The sequence below is a fragment of the Bubalus kerabau genome, chromosome 10, assembly GCF_029407905.1.
Source record: "Bubalus kerabau isolate K-KA32 ecotype Philippines breed swamp buffalo chromosome 10, PCC_UOA_SB_1v2, whole genome shotgun sequence".
Classification (NCBI taxonomy): Eukaryota; Metazoa; Chordata; class Mammalia; order Artiodactyla; family Bovidae; genus Bubalus; species Bubalus kerabau.
Genome location: NC_073633.1, coordinates 13,608,869 through 13,627,552, shown reverse-complemented (window position 1 = coordinate 13,627,552; position 18,684 = coordinate 13,608,869). Strand labels below are relative to the sequence as shown.

Sequence of the window (18,684 nt, the reverse complement as noted above, 5' to 3'; positions counted from 1 at the left end):
CTCTCAAGAGTCTTCTCTAACACCACAGTTCAAAAGCATCAATTCTTCGGTGCTCAGCTTTCTTCACAGTCCAACTCTTACATCCATACATGACCACTGGAAAAACCATAGCCTTGACTAGATGGACCTTTGTTGGCAAAGTAATGTCTCTGCTTTTCAATATGCTACCTAGGTTGGTCATAACTTTGCTTCCAAGGAGTAAGCGTCTTTTAATTTCATGTCTGCAACCACCATCTGCAGTGATTTTGGAGCCCAGAAAAATAAAGTCTGACACTGTTTCCCCATCTATTTCCCATGAAGTGATGGGACCAGATGCCATGATCTTTGTTTTCTGAATGTTGAGCTTTAAGCCAACTTTTTCACTCTCCTCTTTCACTTTCATCAAGAGGCTTTTTAGTTCCTCTTCACGTTCTGCCATAAGGGTGGTGTCATCTGCATATCTGAGGTTATTGATACTTCTCCCGGCAATCTTGATTCCAGCTTGTGCTTCTTCCAGCCCAGCTTTTCTCATGATGTACTTGGCATATAAGTTAAATAAGCAGAATGTACTTATAATTGTTTTTACCTTCCTTTTGTCATTATAAAATGTCTCAATCTCTCATAACAGTTTTTAAATTCGACTTTGTCCTGTTTAAGTACAACTTTCTTACAATTGCTGTTTACATGATATACTTTTTCCTTCTTTTTACTCTCAACCTGTTGGTATTTTTTAATCTAATGTGTGTCTCCTGAGGTCTGTATAAAGTTGGATCTTGATATTTACTCTGGTCTGACTACATATGCTTTTTGTTTAGATGGTTTAATCCATTGACATTACTTCTTACTATAATATAGTTGATTTATAGCTACCATTATGTTTTTCTATGTCTCATGTCTTTTTTTGTTTGTTATTCCCCCTTCACTACTTTTTTTTAATATCCAGTGTATATATTGTGTATGATAACTCTTTAGTGATATTTTTCACTATGTATTTTTGAAACTACTGTATTTACCTGAGACTATACTTGGAGACTCGGAGAAGGCGATGGCACCCCACTCCAGTACTCTTGCCTGGAAAATCCCATGGACGGAGGAGCCTGGTGGGCTGCAGTCCATGGGGTCGCTAAGAGTTGGAGACGACTGAGCGACTTCACTTTCACTTTTCACTTCCATGCATTGGAGAGGGAAATGGCAACCCACTCCAGTGTTCTTGCCTGGAGAATCCCAGGGACGGGGGAGCCTGGTGGGCTGCCATCTATGGGGTCGCACAGAGTCAGACACGACTGAAGTGACTTAGCAGCAGTAGCAGCATACTTGGAGACTAGACAGCAAATTTCTTTTAGTCAATAATGTAGCAGGAATCTTTATTTCTTCTGTAGTGGTTGGCATAATGAAGACAGAGAAAAGAAATTTGATTCCTTTTTGTCTTTTGTATGGCATACTTATTATATGCTTCTAGACCCAAATACAAAATCAATGTTATTGATATTGTGGATAACTTGATTTTAGTAATAATAAAAAAAAAAATTCAGTTTCTTCTGTCTTGAAGACATTTGCCAAGTACTGTGAAGAATACTAAGATCTGTAAGAAACAGATCCTTTATTTTAAGGTAGTTTGCCATGATTTCTGCTACATAATAAGCTAAAGAAATTAGTTTCTTGGCCTAGAAATGAAATCTCCATATATAATATGTGCATGTCTTTTCAAACAAGATGTAACATGTCATGGGTAACAACTGTCTCCTTTGGAATTAAACAGAATTGTATTTGAGCCTAAAGTTTTACCACGTATTAGCTATGTATTAGGGGCTTCCCTGGTGGCTCAGAGGTAATGAATCCAGCTGCAATGCAGGAAAGGCGGGTTCGATCCCTGGGTCGGGAAGTTCCTCTAGAGCAGCGGGAAACACCCCCTTCTCTCCTGGAGAAGGGAGTGACAGTGCACTGCAGTGCTGCCTGGGAAGCCCGTGGTGGAGGAGCCTGGTGGCCGCAGCCCATGGGGTCCCAGAGAGTCAGACTCGACCTACGTGACTGCACAGTAGCTATGTTAAGCCTTCATAAGTTCCAGCTTCCAAATTTTTAGGCCTTATAATTTCCAATCTATAAAGTTTTTGTTTGTGTTGAGAAAGTTATTGTATATAAAATCCTTAGCACAGTGCCTGACACCGTGAAAGGAGATTAATAAGAAACAAACGACTCAAAAAGGGATATAAAGAATACACATTCTTTGTAAATTTAGAATGTCTGGGTTCTGACCCTGTATTTTGTATTTATTTCCAAAATACGATAGAAAAAATATTGTACTCGTTAATAGTAGATATTTAATATTTGTTGAATAATTGTGAGCATTAATTTGCTATATTCTTGGTGCAGGTAATTAGGTATTTACTGTTATTTTCAATGTTTTACTTCCCAAATGGTGTGTGTCATGCTCTGGTCATAGGTAGATAGGTCCTTTGGGAGCGTTGACTGTCTTGTCATTTGTGAGGTACTACCTGCCCTAAAGTATATATAGGATATGTTTGTTTTTTTTTAATTAGGAAAGAACCTACATCTGTTTTCTGCCCATATGAAGCGGGAGTAGTTCATACTGAATTCTGTAATTTCAGAGCAGAAGTACACGGTTCTCCAGTGTTCTGCCTTTTCATGTCAATGTTTGTAACTTCCTTTTCCAGCATTTAGAAATGTGACTTACATTATCCACCACACTCACTCACTCAGCCCTGGAATGCAGATAAAGTATTGTTTCAGAATTGGCAGCATGTACTCTGTGAAGAGTGGTGAGACGGGGACTACTAATTGAGTTAAATGTTGGTTTAAGAATTAGGTTTATCATTAGGCTTACTTCTTGAATGCTGTTGTAAATCGAAATTGCATTAACATTGTATGGTTGAACTTGTTACATTGGTACAGAAGAAAGCTAGCTATTGATTTTCTGTATTGTGATTTTATATTTTGCTTCTTTACTGAATTCTTTTATTGTTGGATTTAGTTTTTTATCTTTCAACCTCCATTGTTTCATTCCAGAAAATAAATCATATCATTTGCAAATAGAGATAATTTACTTTCTCTTTTCTGATACTTATGACTCTAATTTTTCTTGTCATAGTTAATTATAACTTTAGTACCGTGTTCAGTAGTGGTGGAGATGGTGAGCATCCTTACCTTGTTTCAGTTTAAACAAAATGCCTGTCATGTGTGTGTATTAAGCAAGATGCTGACCCTGAGGATTTTTTTCTCTTTATCTTTTAGTTTTGTCCGGTGTGTCAAGGTCAGTTTTTTTCCTGGTGCCCAGTGAGGCTTTTTACAATATAGATTTAGAATTTATGTTATTTCTGGCAAAGTGGTGTTGTTGTTGTTAGGTTTTAAATATTACTGCTGTTCAGCTGTTAGCTTTTCTTCTTCAGAGATTTCAGTTTTCTCTAAGTTGGATCTTCTTTGCTGCCTTTACTTCTTTATCTCGCCTTCTTTCTCTTGGTTCTTTTTGTACTTTTCTTAAATGCCCCTTCCTAAATTTTTATTCAACTATTTTCTGCCGGGGGCATTTTGCAGTTTAATTAAGGTGTCTGGTTATTTCTTTTCTGGTTTCAATCAACTTCTGTTTCTTCCTGTTGTCTTTTGTTCCTTTCTGTTTTGTGATTTTCAGTTTCAGTTCATTTATGTGATCTTGAAATGCTTCTTTGAGGCAAGTTAATTCATTTTGAAGTGTTATGTGACAGTTGTTTGTTTGCTTCATCATGGATTTTTTTTGTGGATAATTTTCATCAGTTGTTTTGATTTTCATCTTCTGCTCTGATCTACCAGGAAACTTTTTTTTTAGTATTTTCAAACACATAGGCTCCTCTCTTTCTCTCTGCTCTTGCTTTCAGTTCTCTCTTATGCCCACTTCTAACTCGTGTCTGCTTTTATTCTGGGCAGTTGTTTCAGACTATCATAGATCTTTGTAAGGTTTGTGATACATAAATGACAGATAAATCTTTGATTTTAGAAGTTATTTTCTACTTACATGTAATTAAAGTTTGGTAATTCCGAAGTATTTTAGTGTTGCTTAGGGCTTTGATTTTAATCTTTTTGCTTTCTCTGACTTTGCGTTGAGAAATTCACGTTTCCCCAGGTAGCATTAACATTCTACCCAGTATTTAAGTTGTCTACCCAGTATTTAAGTGTTTATGTTTTGTGAATGTTTTCTGATTATTTTTTCCTTTGTATGCTTATAGTTTGATGTAAAAAGATTGAAAACATTATGATATCTATATAGATATTTATTGATCTTATTTTATTATTACTTTTTCTTGCCAGATATAATATATTGAAGTGATATAGCTATATTTCTTCCCCACTAATTAATAGTGTTAGCATTAATATTTAAAATAAAAAACCTAAATCATTTTTGTTTAAAATTTCCTCATTAAATGATCCAAATTTAATTTATTTCCACATTTTAAAAGGAGTTTATTTGCTGTCAGCAGGAGCTTTTTGGGATCATGATGATAATGATGATGACATTGCTGTTGCTGCTGATAAATAAATTTTGAAAAGTGTTAATATGTTTAAGAACTGTATTTAATCTCTGTTGATTTTGAGACCTACCTTCTGTTGCTTCTTTTAGTCTAAAGGAAGATTTTATTGAAATTGAGATTTCAAAATTAGTTGTGTCATTCTAATTTTAAGAAAAGGTAGAAATAAAAGGCCTATTAAAATAGAAGTGTTTTTCCCTTTTACTAGAGAAATATGTATATTTGTCATATGAAAAGTCCTTTCCCCAAAATAAGTCACTTTGGGTTTAGGAATACAGTTATGGTAATATAACTAGAAAAACATCTTAGAATTACTTAGATAGCTATTGTCTGAAGGTATCTATTGGGCTTCCCCGGTGGCTCAGATGGTAAAGTGTCTGCCTGTAACACGGAAGACCCAGGTTCAATCCCTGGGTCAGGAAGATCCCCTGGAGAAGGAAATGGCAACCCACTCCAGTACTCTTGCCTGGAAAATCCTATGGACGGAGGAGCCCGGTAGGCTAAGTCCATGGGGTCTGTATCTGTAAATTTTAAAAGATATAATAAGAGCTTACCATGTCAGTGCAATTAAGGGAACATTTTTATTTATGCTGATCATACAGTCAACTGTTATATTTTTTAATATAATTTCTTTATTGTATTTTCCTAGATTTACCATTTTCATCATATTTTCTCTATTCAACGTTTCCTAAACACTTCATTTCTTTACTGAAAACCTTTCGGATGTGTAAATTCCTTTTTAAAATTTATAACACTTTCTCGTTTTTGTTTAAAATGTAGAAATTTATATTTATTGAGCAATTTAAGCTTTGTGGTGAACCTTCTTTCTTTTATTTAGAACACCTCAAAAGCAAAGTGGTATTTATTTCCTTTGCCTTTCAGGTTAATTTTAAAGAAATCCTTTTGTAGCGTTTAACTTTCTAATAGAAAATGGCTTCTTAGGAAAACAAATTAGATCAGTGCCTACTGAAAATTTGAGTTGCTTATTTATATTTTCTTGGTGACAAAGTTTCTTCTCCTTAATTTAGCTACAAAATGATGTTTAATGAATATATCGGTAGTTCATAGCTAAGCTGTGGGGGTAAGACACCATTTTATAAGTTATTGATTTAATGTTGGTAAAAGCTTCACTGTTATGGGCAAAAAACACACCTCTGAGTTTGTGCAGATGTTTTATTTTGATAGATCTATTATCCAGCTATTAGAAGATAAATGACTGATCTTTCCCATTTTCCATGCCTCAAGAAAATTGAAATAAGAAGGGGAATATCATTTGGGCTGTATGATTAGGGCAGGTTGGATGGCCATTAATTTAAGAGAAGAAAATCTTGGCAGCACTGGCCAACTTATACCATATTATCAATCAAACCTTGATACACTTCTTGTGATGACCCAGCACTCTCAGGTTTTTCCAACGTTAATTAGAATTCATGGCAAAATAGATGCAAGGAAACGTTTTGTACCCTTCATAATTTTATAGAAAATTTATTGTTATTAGAGGAACCATTTGCTTAGTGTGATTTTTTTCATTACCAGCTTGTCAACTAGCATAGATAATCTGGAGAAAATATGAACTCCATAGATGGAGTGTCACTTTTGTTGATGGTTCATGTAGTTTACCTTGGAGCACAGCTAATGGCTGAAGTTCATAGCAACAGCACAGAAAAACGTGGCAACCAAGGGAAGATAAATGAACCATGTTTATTGCTTTAATATAAAAAATACATAAATGGAAAACTACATTTGAATTTGATGAGCTCATTGCTAGTTTCGTTGGAGTGATTTATTTTTCCCCTTATATAAAAAGCTACTATTGACACAGTGAGATGGAAATTAACTGTCTGTTTTTGGGAAACCAATATTTTTGGTTTTCAGATCTCAGTAGATCATTTTATTTTAATTCTGTAAGTTTTTATAGAATATTGAACATTTAATATACCAGAATTATCCAATTCTTCTGGCAGTGTTTAGGCTGGGGTCAACGGTTAAAACCATATGATGAATGAAATATCTAAAATCATTAGAAAAAAGATGATTTTATAATATTTTTCCTACTTTTGTGTTTCCATAAACTTTACCTGAACTTAAACAATTATTTTTTCAATTTTCATGTTGTTTGTTAATTCTGTAGAACTATTTTATACCTGTAGGTCTTGTTTTGATAAATTTAGTACCATGTGGGAACTGATTTTCCATTTAATTGTTTGGTGTCTAAACATAATTGAAAAAAATAATCTCTAGGTTTAGGCAAAATAACTTGATTTTACATAGTATTCCTTAAATTCAAACTGTGTTGAATTCCCATTTCGGTTTCATATATTACTTCATTCTAAGTGATATTACTCATTTTTGTTCTTTAGCACCCTAACCATTTAAAAAAATATAGCTTAATTAATATGATTGACATGTATAAAACATATGTAAATATAAATGTTTTACAAATACCATGTTATTCTATAGTTTGACGTCATAAACTTAGTTGTTTTAAGAGATTTTTAAATGATAATAGTTCTCATCTTTTAGAAATATTATTACTGAAGAGTGATTTGTACAGAAGACATCAAAATGTGGAGTTGAAAACACAAACATAACTTCCTTCCCATATCAATAGCAAATAGAAAATTATACATATAATACGTTTTTATTTAGTTCACACGAATAATCAATTCTTTGCTTTTTCGATTGAGGTGCATACATGCTGGGACCAGCAGGCACCAGTACTTGGGCAGGGCTGGAGTCAATAAATGCAGCTTCACGTTTATACTGATTGGTAATTCATAAAATCCCCACAGGACTGGAAACTTGTTTAGCATAATAGCAAGTCTATATTCTGAGCTGTTTTCTTTCAATTGTATTGTTGGTTGCATATTAATAAACTAAATGTCAGCCAAGTAGAGGGACAAACAATAAAAATATGAATACCACTGTATCTAATGTTTTTCAAAAAGTACCATTTCAGTAAGTTTTATTTCTATTTAATTGCTTATTTTAAGACATTGGGGAAATTTTAGACACTAAAATGAAGATCCCTAGTGTTCAGAAAGAATATGATATTAATTTATTTTTTCAAAACCGTATTATATTGTTGGCTAACTCCAGACATATCAATGGTACATATATAGAAGTATTTGTCTATTATATATTCTGCTTAGCTTGTGTCTTTATACTGAAGAAATCTTAATTTCATCACTTTGCAAAAACAATTCCAAAAACAGCATTTGTGTTTAATTAAATGGTCTTGGAGAAAAGCTTCCTTTTATTGGTACTGTCTTATTTCAACTTACATACATCATTATATAAATAATAATAATGTTCTAAAATTGTAGCCAGTATTTCTTGTAAATAAATTATGTTGATAGAAATTAACAGGTTGATTAAAATATGTAAGATTTGAAAGTGTTTTTGTTCTAAAGACATTTATGAGTTCAGCACACATTTTAAGATAGATTCATCATAGATAGCATCACTGACTCAATGGACACGAATTTGAGCAAACTACGGGAGATAGTGAAGGACAGGGAAGCATGGCATGCTGCAGTCCATGGGGTTGCAAAGAGTCAGACATGACTTAGCGACTGAACAACGTGGTGAAATTGTCATTCTCATTTTAAACTGACATGATATGGTCTTTGTTATTGTACTGAGTAATGAATCTTTAGAGTTTTGGTAAGGTTTAAAAATGCACACTGCCCATAATTAATATGTCTAATCCATGTATGAACAGTCCATTGAAATTTAACCTGATGAAATAAGAAAAACAATTTCTAATACTAATACTTCTGATTCTAAGTGTTAGCTTTTCAGATATGTTTCAGCTATCAATATTATTCTTTTGGGCAGTGACTCTTCAAAATTATTTGTTATTCAAACATGGGTATTTTATTAGTCAAATGACTGAAAACTTTAAATACTGATTGCCATAACACTGATTGCATCTCTGTAATGCCCGAGTAGAATCTTTGATGGGAGGAAAACGTTTTTTAATGAGTTGCTATTTCTTTCTTTTCTAGTTGGTGGCTGGCAGTGTTGTCATGGCTTTTGAAGAAGTTTGCCCGGATAGAATAGATCTCATTCACAAGAACTACCGCAAGCTGTGTAATTTACTAGTTGATGTAGAAGAGTGGGGACAGGTCGTGATAATCCACATGCTAACCCGATATGCCCGCACACAGTTTGTCAGTCCTTGGAGAGAGGTAAGTGCTGAATGATCTTGTGCTTACACAGTAAACTAGGAAAACGGATGTGGCTTCTAAAGTGTGTACAGATTTAAGAGCAGGGAAATATAAAAATCTGCATGTTTAAGGAGCACTGATTTTTTTCACATTCTTTTGGAAAGCAGAAAACGAGCATAAATGCATGGATAATTGTTCATTGTTTTGGCTCTGATTGATGCATGTTTAATGGCATAGTGAATAAACTTTTGGTTTGAGGCCTGGCAAGAGGCCTTTGTTGGGAACAGCAGCTCGATAAAGTGTTGGCAGTGACATTGCCAAATGATGGATTTTTTTGGTTGTTAGTTTCGTACCTTTCAGACCCAACTATTCCAGGCACTCACTTGTAAAAGTAGATAATGTGATTCTAACATATGTGAATTTATACCAAAGATAATTTCGCACCTTTACAGGTAAATTGTTTGTGAACTCAACTACTTTTTCCCCGGTTTTATATTTCTAGAATGTTTGTTTTACTTTTTTTCACTTAAGCTGGTAGAACTTTAGTAAAATTAATAATTAAGTATACCTTACAGTGAAGTTATTTTCTTTGTGCCAGTGAACTTTAGAAGCATACCTTACTTCTTTCATTACATTAACAAGTTAGAAAACCTTATTACATAGTTTGCAATAGAGATCTCAGTGTATATGTAAGATTTAAGGGTAAACTTTAACTAGTTTAAAGAAATCACTGAATATTATAAAATAGCACTTGTGTTCATTCTATACTTAATGATATTTCTTTGTCTTTTTAAAAAGCAGTATTATAGATTTTAAAAACAGAATGGAAAGTAAAAGACCAGATTACCACCCAGTTATGTCATAGTGGTTTTTACACAAGCTTATGAATAGGCTTTGATCGAATGTTCAGTACTAATTGCTTTTGTTAATTAGAAATAATATTAAAGTGAGAGAAAAACATATAAAAGGGAAAAATGTTCATAATTCTTGCTTTATGTGATGTATCCAGTTTTCCGATACTTAAGAACTTAAATGTTTAAAATATTTATCAGTGTTTTCTGCATTTACCAAGTATTGTTACTGTTAAAAAGTATTTAAGATTTTTAAAAATGTATCTTTAACCAGAAGGCTACTTGTAATATTGACTTCATCTTAATTTTAATATTTAAAAGGTGATTGGGTTATTCTACTTAAAATTCAAAAGAGATTTTAAACTATTCATATGTAAACGTCTAATGCCACATAGAGCTCTTAGACTGATGAAATTTTAGCTTTGAACAAAGTAAAATTTTGAAGGCAGTTTTGCTGGATTAAGCAGCATATCCATGCTGCAAATGTCTTGACCCTTTCCTTCAGTGGTAACTTGGAAGAGAGATTTTTTTGTTGCTAATAGCTATAGCTATCTGTTTGATTTCAGCCAGTCACTTTCCAGAATGCTATTCATATATATATTTTTTTGCTGTGTTGTAAGATTATAGGTTATTTTATCTTATCTAGCTATTGTCACTATTTAAAATTTTTTAATTTTAGTTTCCTGTCATCATCAAATCATTTTCAGTACCTGTATGCAAGTGATCCATGCTTTATCATTATGTAGAATCTAGAGTTTTAAAAAAGTGTGTTTTTCTTACCTTCTAAAATAGATTTTCAAATATCTCTTTTTGTAATTGTCTCTGTTTCTATTCCTTGAATTTTATTTTATTTTAGGTAAAATTAATTGTTAAAGCTGTTCACAAAGCCCAACAGTTAAAATCTACACTGCCATATATACTCTTTTGACAGATAATTTTAAAAATTGATACGGTAGTGCATTCTTTGTGTTTTCATGTGTAACTCTGTGAACATCCATTTTTACAAACATGAGATGAAGTCTGATCGTTGTTCTGGGTGCACTGGAATTGCACTATCTCATTTCTTTGCCTTCTTTGCAGTCTGACGTTGGCATTATTCTAAATTCTGTAGGTTAGTTGACAAATTTTGTAGTTGCCAGCCCTGCAGCTCTGTCCTCAGGAAGCTAGCTGTGCTTCGGGAGCATCCACAGGGGTTGTAGGGGAGGGTGGGCAGTGCTACTCCTGGGGATCTTGCCACCGTTCCAAATGGAGCAGCTTCACCTTTGCTTGCCTTTCATAGGCAGCTATACGTATGACTTCCTTTGAGAAAGGCTCCTTGGCTTAAGAAATGGAAAGAAAGAAAACCACTTAAATAGAACATTTGTAAGGGTGTAGCTAACTATAATCATATGTATTTTTTAAAATTATAGAAGCAGTTGAAGCACATGGTGAAATAAAAATCAGTCTTCTCATAATTCGTTCCTTTATATATATTTGCTCATGACTTTTAAGGTATATTTTTTGTTTACTTTAATAAGTTTCTGACTGTGTGAAAGTCCATGAACTGTAGCCCACCAAACTCCTCTGTCCATAGAATTCTCCAGACAAGAACTCTGGAGTGGGTTGCCATTTTCTTCTCTAGGGGATCTTCCTGACCCAGGGATCGAACCTGGGTCTCCTGAATTAGAGGCAGATTCTTTACTGTCTAAGCCACCAGGGAAGCCCTGTTCTAGTCAAAGCTAATTTTGAAGCCCCCTCCTCAATCCTTAGTGCTCAGACATTACAGTTAGCTAACAATCATAATTAACTTTGCTTTTCAAAGAGAAAAATTATGTTTCTCATTGAATTCTTTAAAATATTTGTGTTTATATGCTTGAAGGGTAGCAAAAAAAAAAAAATTTTTTTTTTTTTTAAGGAATTGAAAATTAGAAGTTCTTTCTGAGATGGACTGATGTACATGCTTTTTTGTTAGTAAGTCCTCAAATGAACACATCATATACAAACAAGCTTCTTCAGGGGCAGAAGCGATTTTTAATTTAGTTTATTTGCATCATTATAGATCAGTATTTAGGCTGTTTATATGTAAATGTATGATTTGCGGAACAATTAAGTGTTGACAAAGTAGATTGCAGTCATATCAATTGCAGTGCATTTTCCATAATTTTTCTAACTGACATCTTTGATGATAAATAGTGGATGCCAAGTCAAAGCCGATTATACAGTGCACTAGGAATTCATGGGGCTGTCAGGGAGAAGACCGATTGACTTTAAATTTACATATTAATGAGAAGATTTGTTAAGAGGGTGCTTGACTATAGAAAATAACAGCATATTTATAGGGCACGACATTTTATAAATACAGCTGATGCAGGAAAATGGAAATTAAACCTTTTAGGTTAATAAATTCAAGAGACTGCTAAAATGCATATTTGCATTTTTATTTTCTGAAATTTACCTTACTCTTTGCAGTCCAAGTGGCTGGTTTTTTTTTTTTTTTAATTCTAGGTCAACTTTGTATAATTTTCAAGGATATAAAATTACTTCAATGTTTTCTTTGTATCGTTCAAGCTTATTGTAGGAGAATAGTGAAAGTATAAATGATGTAAGTCTCTAATAGTAAAGTTGCTTTTGTAGAAGTAATCGATTTTTTAAAATAAATGTTACAAAGCACCAAGTAAATTTTAAGAGTGATTTTTTTAAAAAATGTTTGTGGCATTAGTTAAAGACTGAAGTGAAACTCATGTCACTGGGCCTGATAAGAATGTCTTTAATTTTATTAATTTAAAGTTGAACTTTCTCTAGGAGATGATGGTTTTGCAATAATTATCAAAATATTTTACTTCACTAGTTTAGAACTTAAAATTCTGTAGCTCACAGTTACATTTTAGTATATGATTCCAGATAATAAATTCTGGTGGAAATACATATTCCAGTTTGAAATTTGAAGCAATAATTTTACTTTTCTTCCTCCCATTATATCTGTACTTCAATTGTAAGAGCTTATATTGGTGTAAGAAAATTCCAAGTTTACAGTTTTGTTTAAAGTATTTTTAAGATAGGTTTTTTAAGTTTTTCAAGGGTAGCTATAAAATAAGAACTCATCAGAACACAAAGTTCATGTACATACTTCTTGATTAGCAATTTTCTGCAAGTATAAAGGTATTTGGGGGAAAAAATGCAAAACTCCACATCTAGGTCCTGTTTTAGAGGACCTGAGTGTTAGAGATTATTTTTTTAAACTTTCTTTACAGGTTAATTTTCTTTGTAAAATAAATTTTGTATTTTGTTTTACTAGTGGGCTGTATTTGAATCTTATTTGGTATCCTCTGGATTTTTTAAAAAACAAAAGCTTGAAGCTTGGGGTAGAATCCATGCTTTACAATGCACATTTAAAAGTTTTTTGCTCACTTTCAGACAACTATTGAGGAAGGAAGGGTTCAGTGTGCAATTTAATGGGAAACTATGGACCACGTGCCGATACTGAAATGAGGTCTCTGTCTCTCCTTTCATTGGTTATGGAGCATTTATCTTACCAATTACTTATTTTTTGTTGTTGTTTATAGTTTATTTTTGTTTGGCTTTTTTAAACTTACATAGTTTCTTTTCTAAAGAAACATTAAAATTTTATTCAAGTAACGTGTATGGTTAAAAGAATACTGCAAGGCTTATAAGAAACAACATTTTCCTATCCCATTTTTTCCCATGCCTGGATCAACTACTTCAAATTCTTTTAGGCCTTTTCATATTTGTGTGCATTTAACTTTCTCCATTTCTAAGTAATGTCTATCTATCTATCTGTCTATATATATATGGTGCTATATAGCCCTATATATATGTATTATATGTAAAGATATATGTATTATATATATATAATATATCATGTATATATTATATATAATATAAAGATATATACTATGTATATACATAATATATATATATTTACATATAATACATATATGTGTGTGTGTATATGTATATAGCACTATATATATATATATATATATATATATATATATATATATATGGTGCTAGCATGCTAAATGAGCACAATTTCTGGTAGTTTGAATGTTCTTTGGCACTCCCTTCTGGAATTGAAATTGCCTAGTTTATCATGTCACTATTAACAAAGCACACGACATTCTCCATCAGAAAATTAAATCGTCTCCAAATATTATTTTATATGCAGTTGTTGAGATTCTACCAGTTGCCTGCTGCTGCTGCTGCTAAGTCGCTTCAGTCGTGTCCAACTCTGTGCGATCCCATAGACGGCAGCCCACCAGGCTCCCCCGTCCCTGGGATTCTCAAGGCAAGAACACTGGAGTGGGTTGCCATTTCCTTCTCCAGTGCATAAGAGTGAAAAGTGAAAGTGAAGCCGCTCAGTCGTGTCTGACTCTCAGCGACCCCATGGACTGTAGCCCACCAGGCTCCTCCATCCATGGGATTTTCCAGGAGTGCGGTGCCATTGCCTTACCAAATATCAACTCTCCAGCTTCACTTTTTAAATAAAAGAATCCTGATTTTTGTTCAGAGTAGCAATATATCCAGTTAAAAATAACCAACTTCCTCTCAGACTCCCTTGGAGTCAAGAAATGGCTGTATGAACCAGATGGAGAAATTGAAATAGTTGTGGAGATATTCTGGCTGAGATTCTAGGAAAGCCATTGTTTTCCTGGCAGACTTACTGATTTTACCCTTTGCCTTTTTTTCATTGTTTCTTCTTGGAATGTGTATGTGATAAATACAGGTACAGCAGCCATTTGGCAGGCATGAAGATGAAGCCACACTCTGGAATTTTGGAGTGGGGGGGAGTTTTCCATATGGGTAACTTGATATTTCTGTTACATATAGCTGAACACATTCCAGTCAGTACCGTTGTCATATATCTAGTATTCCAATAACTTCATACTCTTCCAGGAGACGTCCTGGAGGCTCTGTATCCTCCTGTTCTAATCTGATTGCTTTCTAGGCTTGCTACACAGCTGTTGTTCTGGAACTTAATTTCTTCAATCTTCTGCATTAAATCCTCTGTTTTTTAGGCCTTCCTGTCTGTACTGTCTTCTTTTTTGGTCTTCCAGCATGGAGCACATCCTGCAGTCCCTTCTTAAGAATGGGTAGATGAGATAAAAGTTCAAGATTTTGCAGTATTGCTGTCACCCTTGATATTTTGACCGGACTCTTGGGTCGGTCTTCTCTTATGTCTTCTATGTTTGAAATGTCTTGCTACTTTTACATTTGACTTCTTGGCCAGATGTAATACTGTTGGGTCACACGTTCTGAGAGCTCTGTGGTTGCAGATTTTTCTTTTCTGCAGGTAACTGTATTTTTTTTTTGGTTGTTTGAATCCTCAAAAAGATGGTTTTATGCTTGTTTATTTTTTCTTGAAATATTTGGAGGATTAGCAACATTGCATCTTCGGTGTGGATCATTCTATATGCTCTGTATATTCACTTCTTCCTATATTTTAGGGAATTGTCTTTTTATGTTTTAGTTTTTTAATTTGATGGTCAAATTTCTTTTCCTACTCCTTGTCAATTATATGCTTCAGGAATACAAATTTTTCTCTTTTATAATCCTTTGTCTGCTGTGTCTGTTACCTTTTTAAATAATTGCTTTAATGTTTGCTTTTTTATTTGCATTCATACATCTCCAGTCTTTTGTGTGTGTGTTAGTAATTTGATTTTCAGTGACCTGAAAGTCTGTTACTTATAATTTTTACTTAATTTGGTAATGATATTGCTTTCATTTTTATGTTTACTCAGGTTTCACTCTTTCCTTTATTCTGTGGTTTGAATATATGAGGTATTTGGTTTTTTTTGAGTTCACATTCTTACTAACTTGCTAGAGAATTTCTTTTGATATATGGAGAATCTTTTTACAGAATAATTTGTCTTTTTGCACTTTTTTTCCTTTTGTGCCATGAATGTATTGCACAGTAATTGTGCTCTTCTCCTATTGCAGCTACTTGGGAAGTGCTGGCACAGACATTTTGTTCTTTCTGATACAGTGTGACTTCTGCATTCTGTCCCACCATATCCAAAGACCATTTGTTTCTTCCTCTCAGTTTCAGTCTGATTGTGGGTTATTTTATTGTGTGTTTATTCAGTTCAGTCACTCAGTTGTGTCTGACTCTTTGCAACCCCATGAACCACAGCATGCCAGGCCTCCCTGTCCATAACCAACTCCCAGAGTCCACCCAAACCCATGTCCGTCAAGTCGGTGATGCCATCCAACTATCTCATCCTCTGTCGTCCCCTTCTCCTCCTGCCCCCAATCCCTCCCAGCATCAGGGTCTTTTCAAATGACTCAGCTCTTCGCATCAGGTGGCAAAAGTATTGGAGTTTCAGCTTCAAAATCAGTCCTTCCAATGAACACCCAGGACTCATCTCCTTTAGGATGGACTGGTTGGATCTCCTTGCAGTCCAAGGGACTCTCAAGAGTCTTCTCCAGCACCACAGTTCAAAAGCATCAATTCTTCGGCGCTCAGCTTTCTTAATAGTCCAGCTCTCACATCCATCCATGACCACTGGAAAAACCATAGCCTTGACTAAATGGACCTTTGTTGACAAAGTAGTGTCTCTGCTTTTTAATATGCTGTTTAGGTTGGTCATAATTTTCCTTCCAAGGAGTAAGCGTCTTTTAATTTCATGGCAGCAGTCACCATCTGCAGTGATTTTGGAGCCCCAAAGAATAAAGTCAGCCACTGTTGCCAGTTTTCCCATCTGTTGCCATGAAGTGATGGGACTGGATGCCATTATCTTAGTTTTCTGAATGTTGAGCTTTAAGCCAACTTTTTCACTCTCCTCTTTCACTTTCATCAAGAGGCTCTTTTGTTCTTCTTCACTTTCTGCCATAAGGGTGGTGTCATCTGCATATCTGAGGTTATTGATATTTCTCCCGGCAATCTTGATTCCAGCTTGTGTTTCTTCCAGTCCAGCGTTTCTCTTGATGTATTCTGCATGTAAGTTAAATAAGCAGGGTGACAATATACAGCCTTGATGTACTCCTTTTCCTATTTAGAACCAGTCTGTTGTTCCATGTCTAGTTCTAACTGTTGCTTCCTGACCTGCATACAGGTTTCTCAAGAGGCAGGTCAGATGGTCTGGTATTCCCATCTCTTTCAGAATTTCCCACAGTTTATTGTGATCCATACAGTGAAAGGCTTTGGCATAGTCAATAAAGCAGAAATAGATGTTTTTCTGGAGCTCTCTTGCTTTTTTGATGATCCAGCGGCTGTTGGCAATTTGATCTCTCATTCCTCTACCTTTTCTAAAACCAGCTTGAACATCAGGAAGTTCATGGTTCACGTACTGCTGAAGCCTGGCTTGGAGAATTTTGAGCGTTACTTTACTAGCGTGTGAGATGAGTGCAATTGTGCGGTAGTTTGAGCATTCTTTGGCATTGCCTTTCTTTGGGATTGGAACGAAAACTGACCCTTTCCAGTCCTGTGGCCACTGCTGAGTTTTCCAAGTTTGCTGACATATTGAGTGCAGCACTTTCATAGTATCATGTTCCAGGATTTGAAATAGCTCAACTGGAATTCCATCACCTCCACTAGCTTTGTTCGTAGTGATGCTTTCTAAGGCCCACTGGACTTCACATTCCAGGATGTTTGGCTCTAGGTGAGTGATCACACCATCGTGATTATCTGGGTCGTGAAGCTCTTTTTTGTACAGTTCTTCTGTGTATTCTTGCCACTTCTTCGTAATATCTTCCGCTTCTGTTATGTCCATACTATTTCTGTCCTTTATTGAGCCCATCTTTGCATGAAATGTTCCCTTGGTATCTCTAATTTTCTTGACGAGATCTCTAGTCTTTCACATTCTATTGTTTTCCTCTATTTCTTTGCATTGATCGCTGAAGAAGGCTTTCTTATCTCTTCTTGCTATTCTTTGAAATTCTGCATTCAGATGTTTATATCTTTCCTTTTCTCCTTTGCTTTTCACTTGCCTTCTTTTCACAGCTATTTTTAAGCCCTCCCCAGACGGCCATTTTGCTTTTTTGCATTTCTTTTTCTTGGGGATGGTCTTGATCCCTGTTTCCTATACAGTGTGATGAACCTCCTTCCATAGTTCTTCAGGCACTGTGTCTGTCAGATCTAGTCCCTTAAATCTATTTCTCACTTCCACTGTATGAATCATAAGGGATTATTACTTATTATTGTGTGTTTATTACTCTAGCATAAAGGATTATGCCTCATTCTTCTTTGTTTTTGTAGCCTTATGGCATTTTTGGAAAGGAATAACTTGTGAGATAGTAAATTCAGTCTCAACAGAGATTAATGTCATTTTTCGGAAAATTGAGCACTTATTTTGGAACTTTCTTAAATGACCTATACTATCATTAATACCACCCAGTATATTCCTTTCAAGAAATACTCTTGGCCTGTAAGTTGTTCTTGTTATTATTGTTTAACCCAAGAATTCTGCTGTCCAGTACAGTCACTGCTAGCTATTTGTGGCTGTTTAAATTAACTGAAATTGAAAATCACTTCCTCAGTTGCACTGGGTCACATCCAGTGTTCAGTAGTCATGTGAGGCTGGTGCCTACTGTATTCGATAGTGTAATAGAAAATGTTTCCTTTATCACAGAAGTTTCTATTGGACAGGGTTGCCCTGGAGTATTAGTTCTTTTAGGGACTGCTGGGTTTACTGTTTACTTCCCCACCTGCTTCTCCTCACCGCTAACTTCCACTGCGAACCTCCCTCATGACCTTACGTCACCCTCAGTCGGATGAAAAGATAAGAAAAACCCCTCAGTTTTCTTCTGTCCAGATTGGGAGGCAAGGGTCCTAAATGAACAGTCTCAAGAAGTGAAGAATATGTTTTTCTAGGGTCTTGTCTTTTTAAAAAACTTTTTAAAAAGTTTATGCCAGTAGTTTATGACCTTCTTCTTGTTTCTTTCTACTGACTGATTTTTTTCTAGTTTTAATATTTTTCCCTCATATTGTTTATATTTGGGAAAAGTCTATTTTCTGTCTTTCTCTCACCATATTTACCTTGGAGCCCCAAAATGTTCACAGTATTAAAAGTATTTTATGACTTGGAACGTGTACTATTAATAAATGAATTTTAGGAAGAGAGATGCAAAGATTAAGACGTTCAGAAATGTGCATTATTCTCCTGCCCTTCTCTGATGTCTGTCCTTTTTCCACTGTGCTTCTCTCCTTGACATTCTGTCATGGATATTTAT

General features: G+C 34.7%; 1 protein-coding gene across 3 annotated transcripts in view; it reads left to right on the top strand.

Annotated features, from left to right (window-relative positions):
- AP3B1 (adaptor related protein complex 3 subunit beta 1) overlaps positions 1-18,684 on the top strand; it is a 236,951-nt gene that overhangs the window by 62,566 nt on the left and 155,701 nt on the right. For all 3 annotated transcript variants that reach the window (XM_055536639.1, XM_055536640.1, XM_055536641.1), the window contains exon 7: positions 8,504-8,686. In XM_055536639.1, coding sequence (XP_055392614.1) covers positions 8,504-8,686 — 183 coding nt within the window. The remainder of the gene's footprint in view (positions 1-8,503; positions 8,687-18,684) is intronic.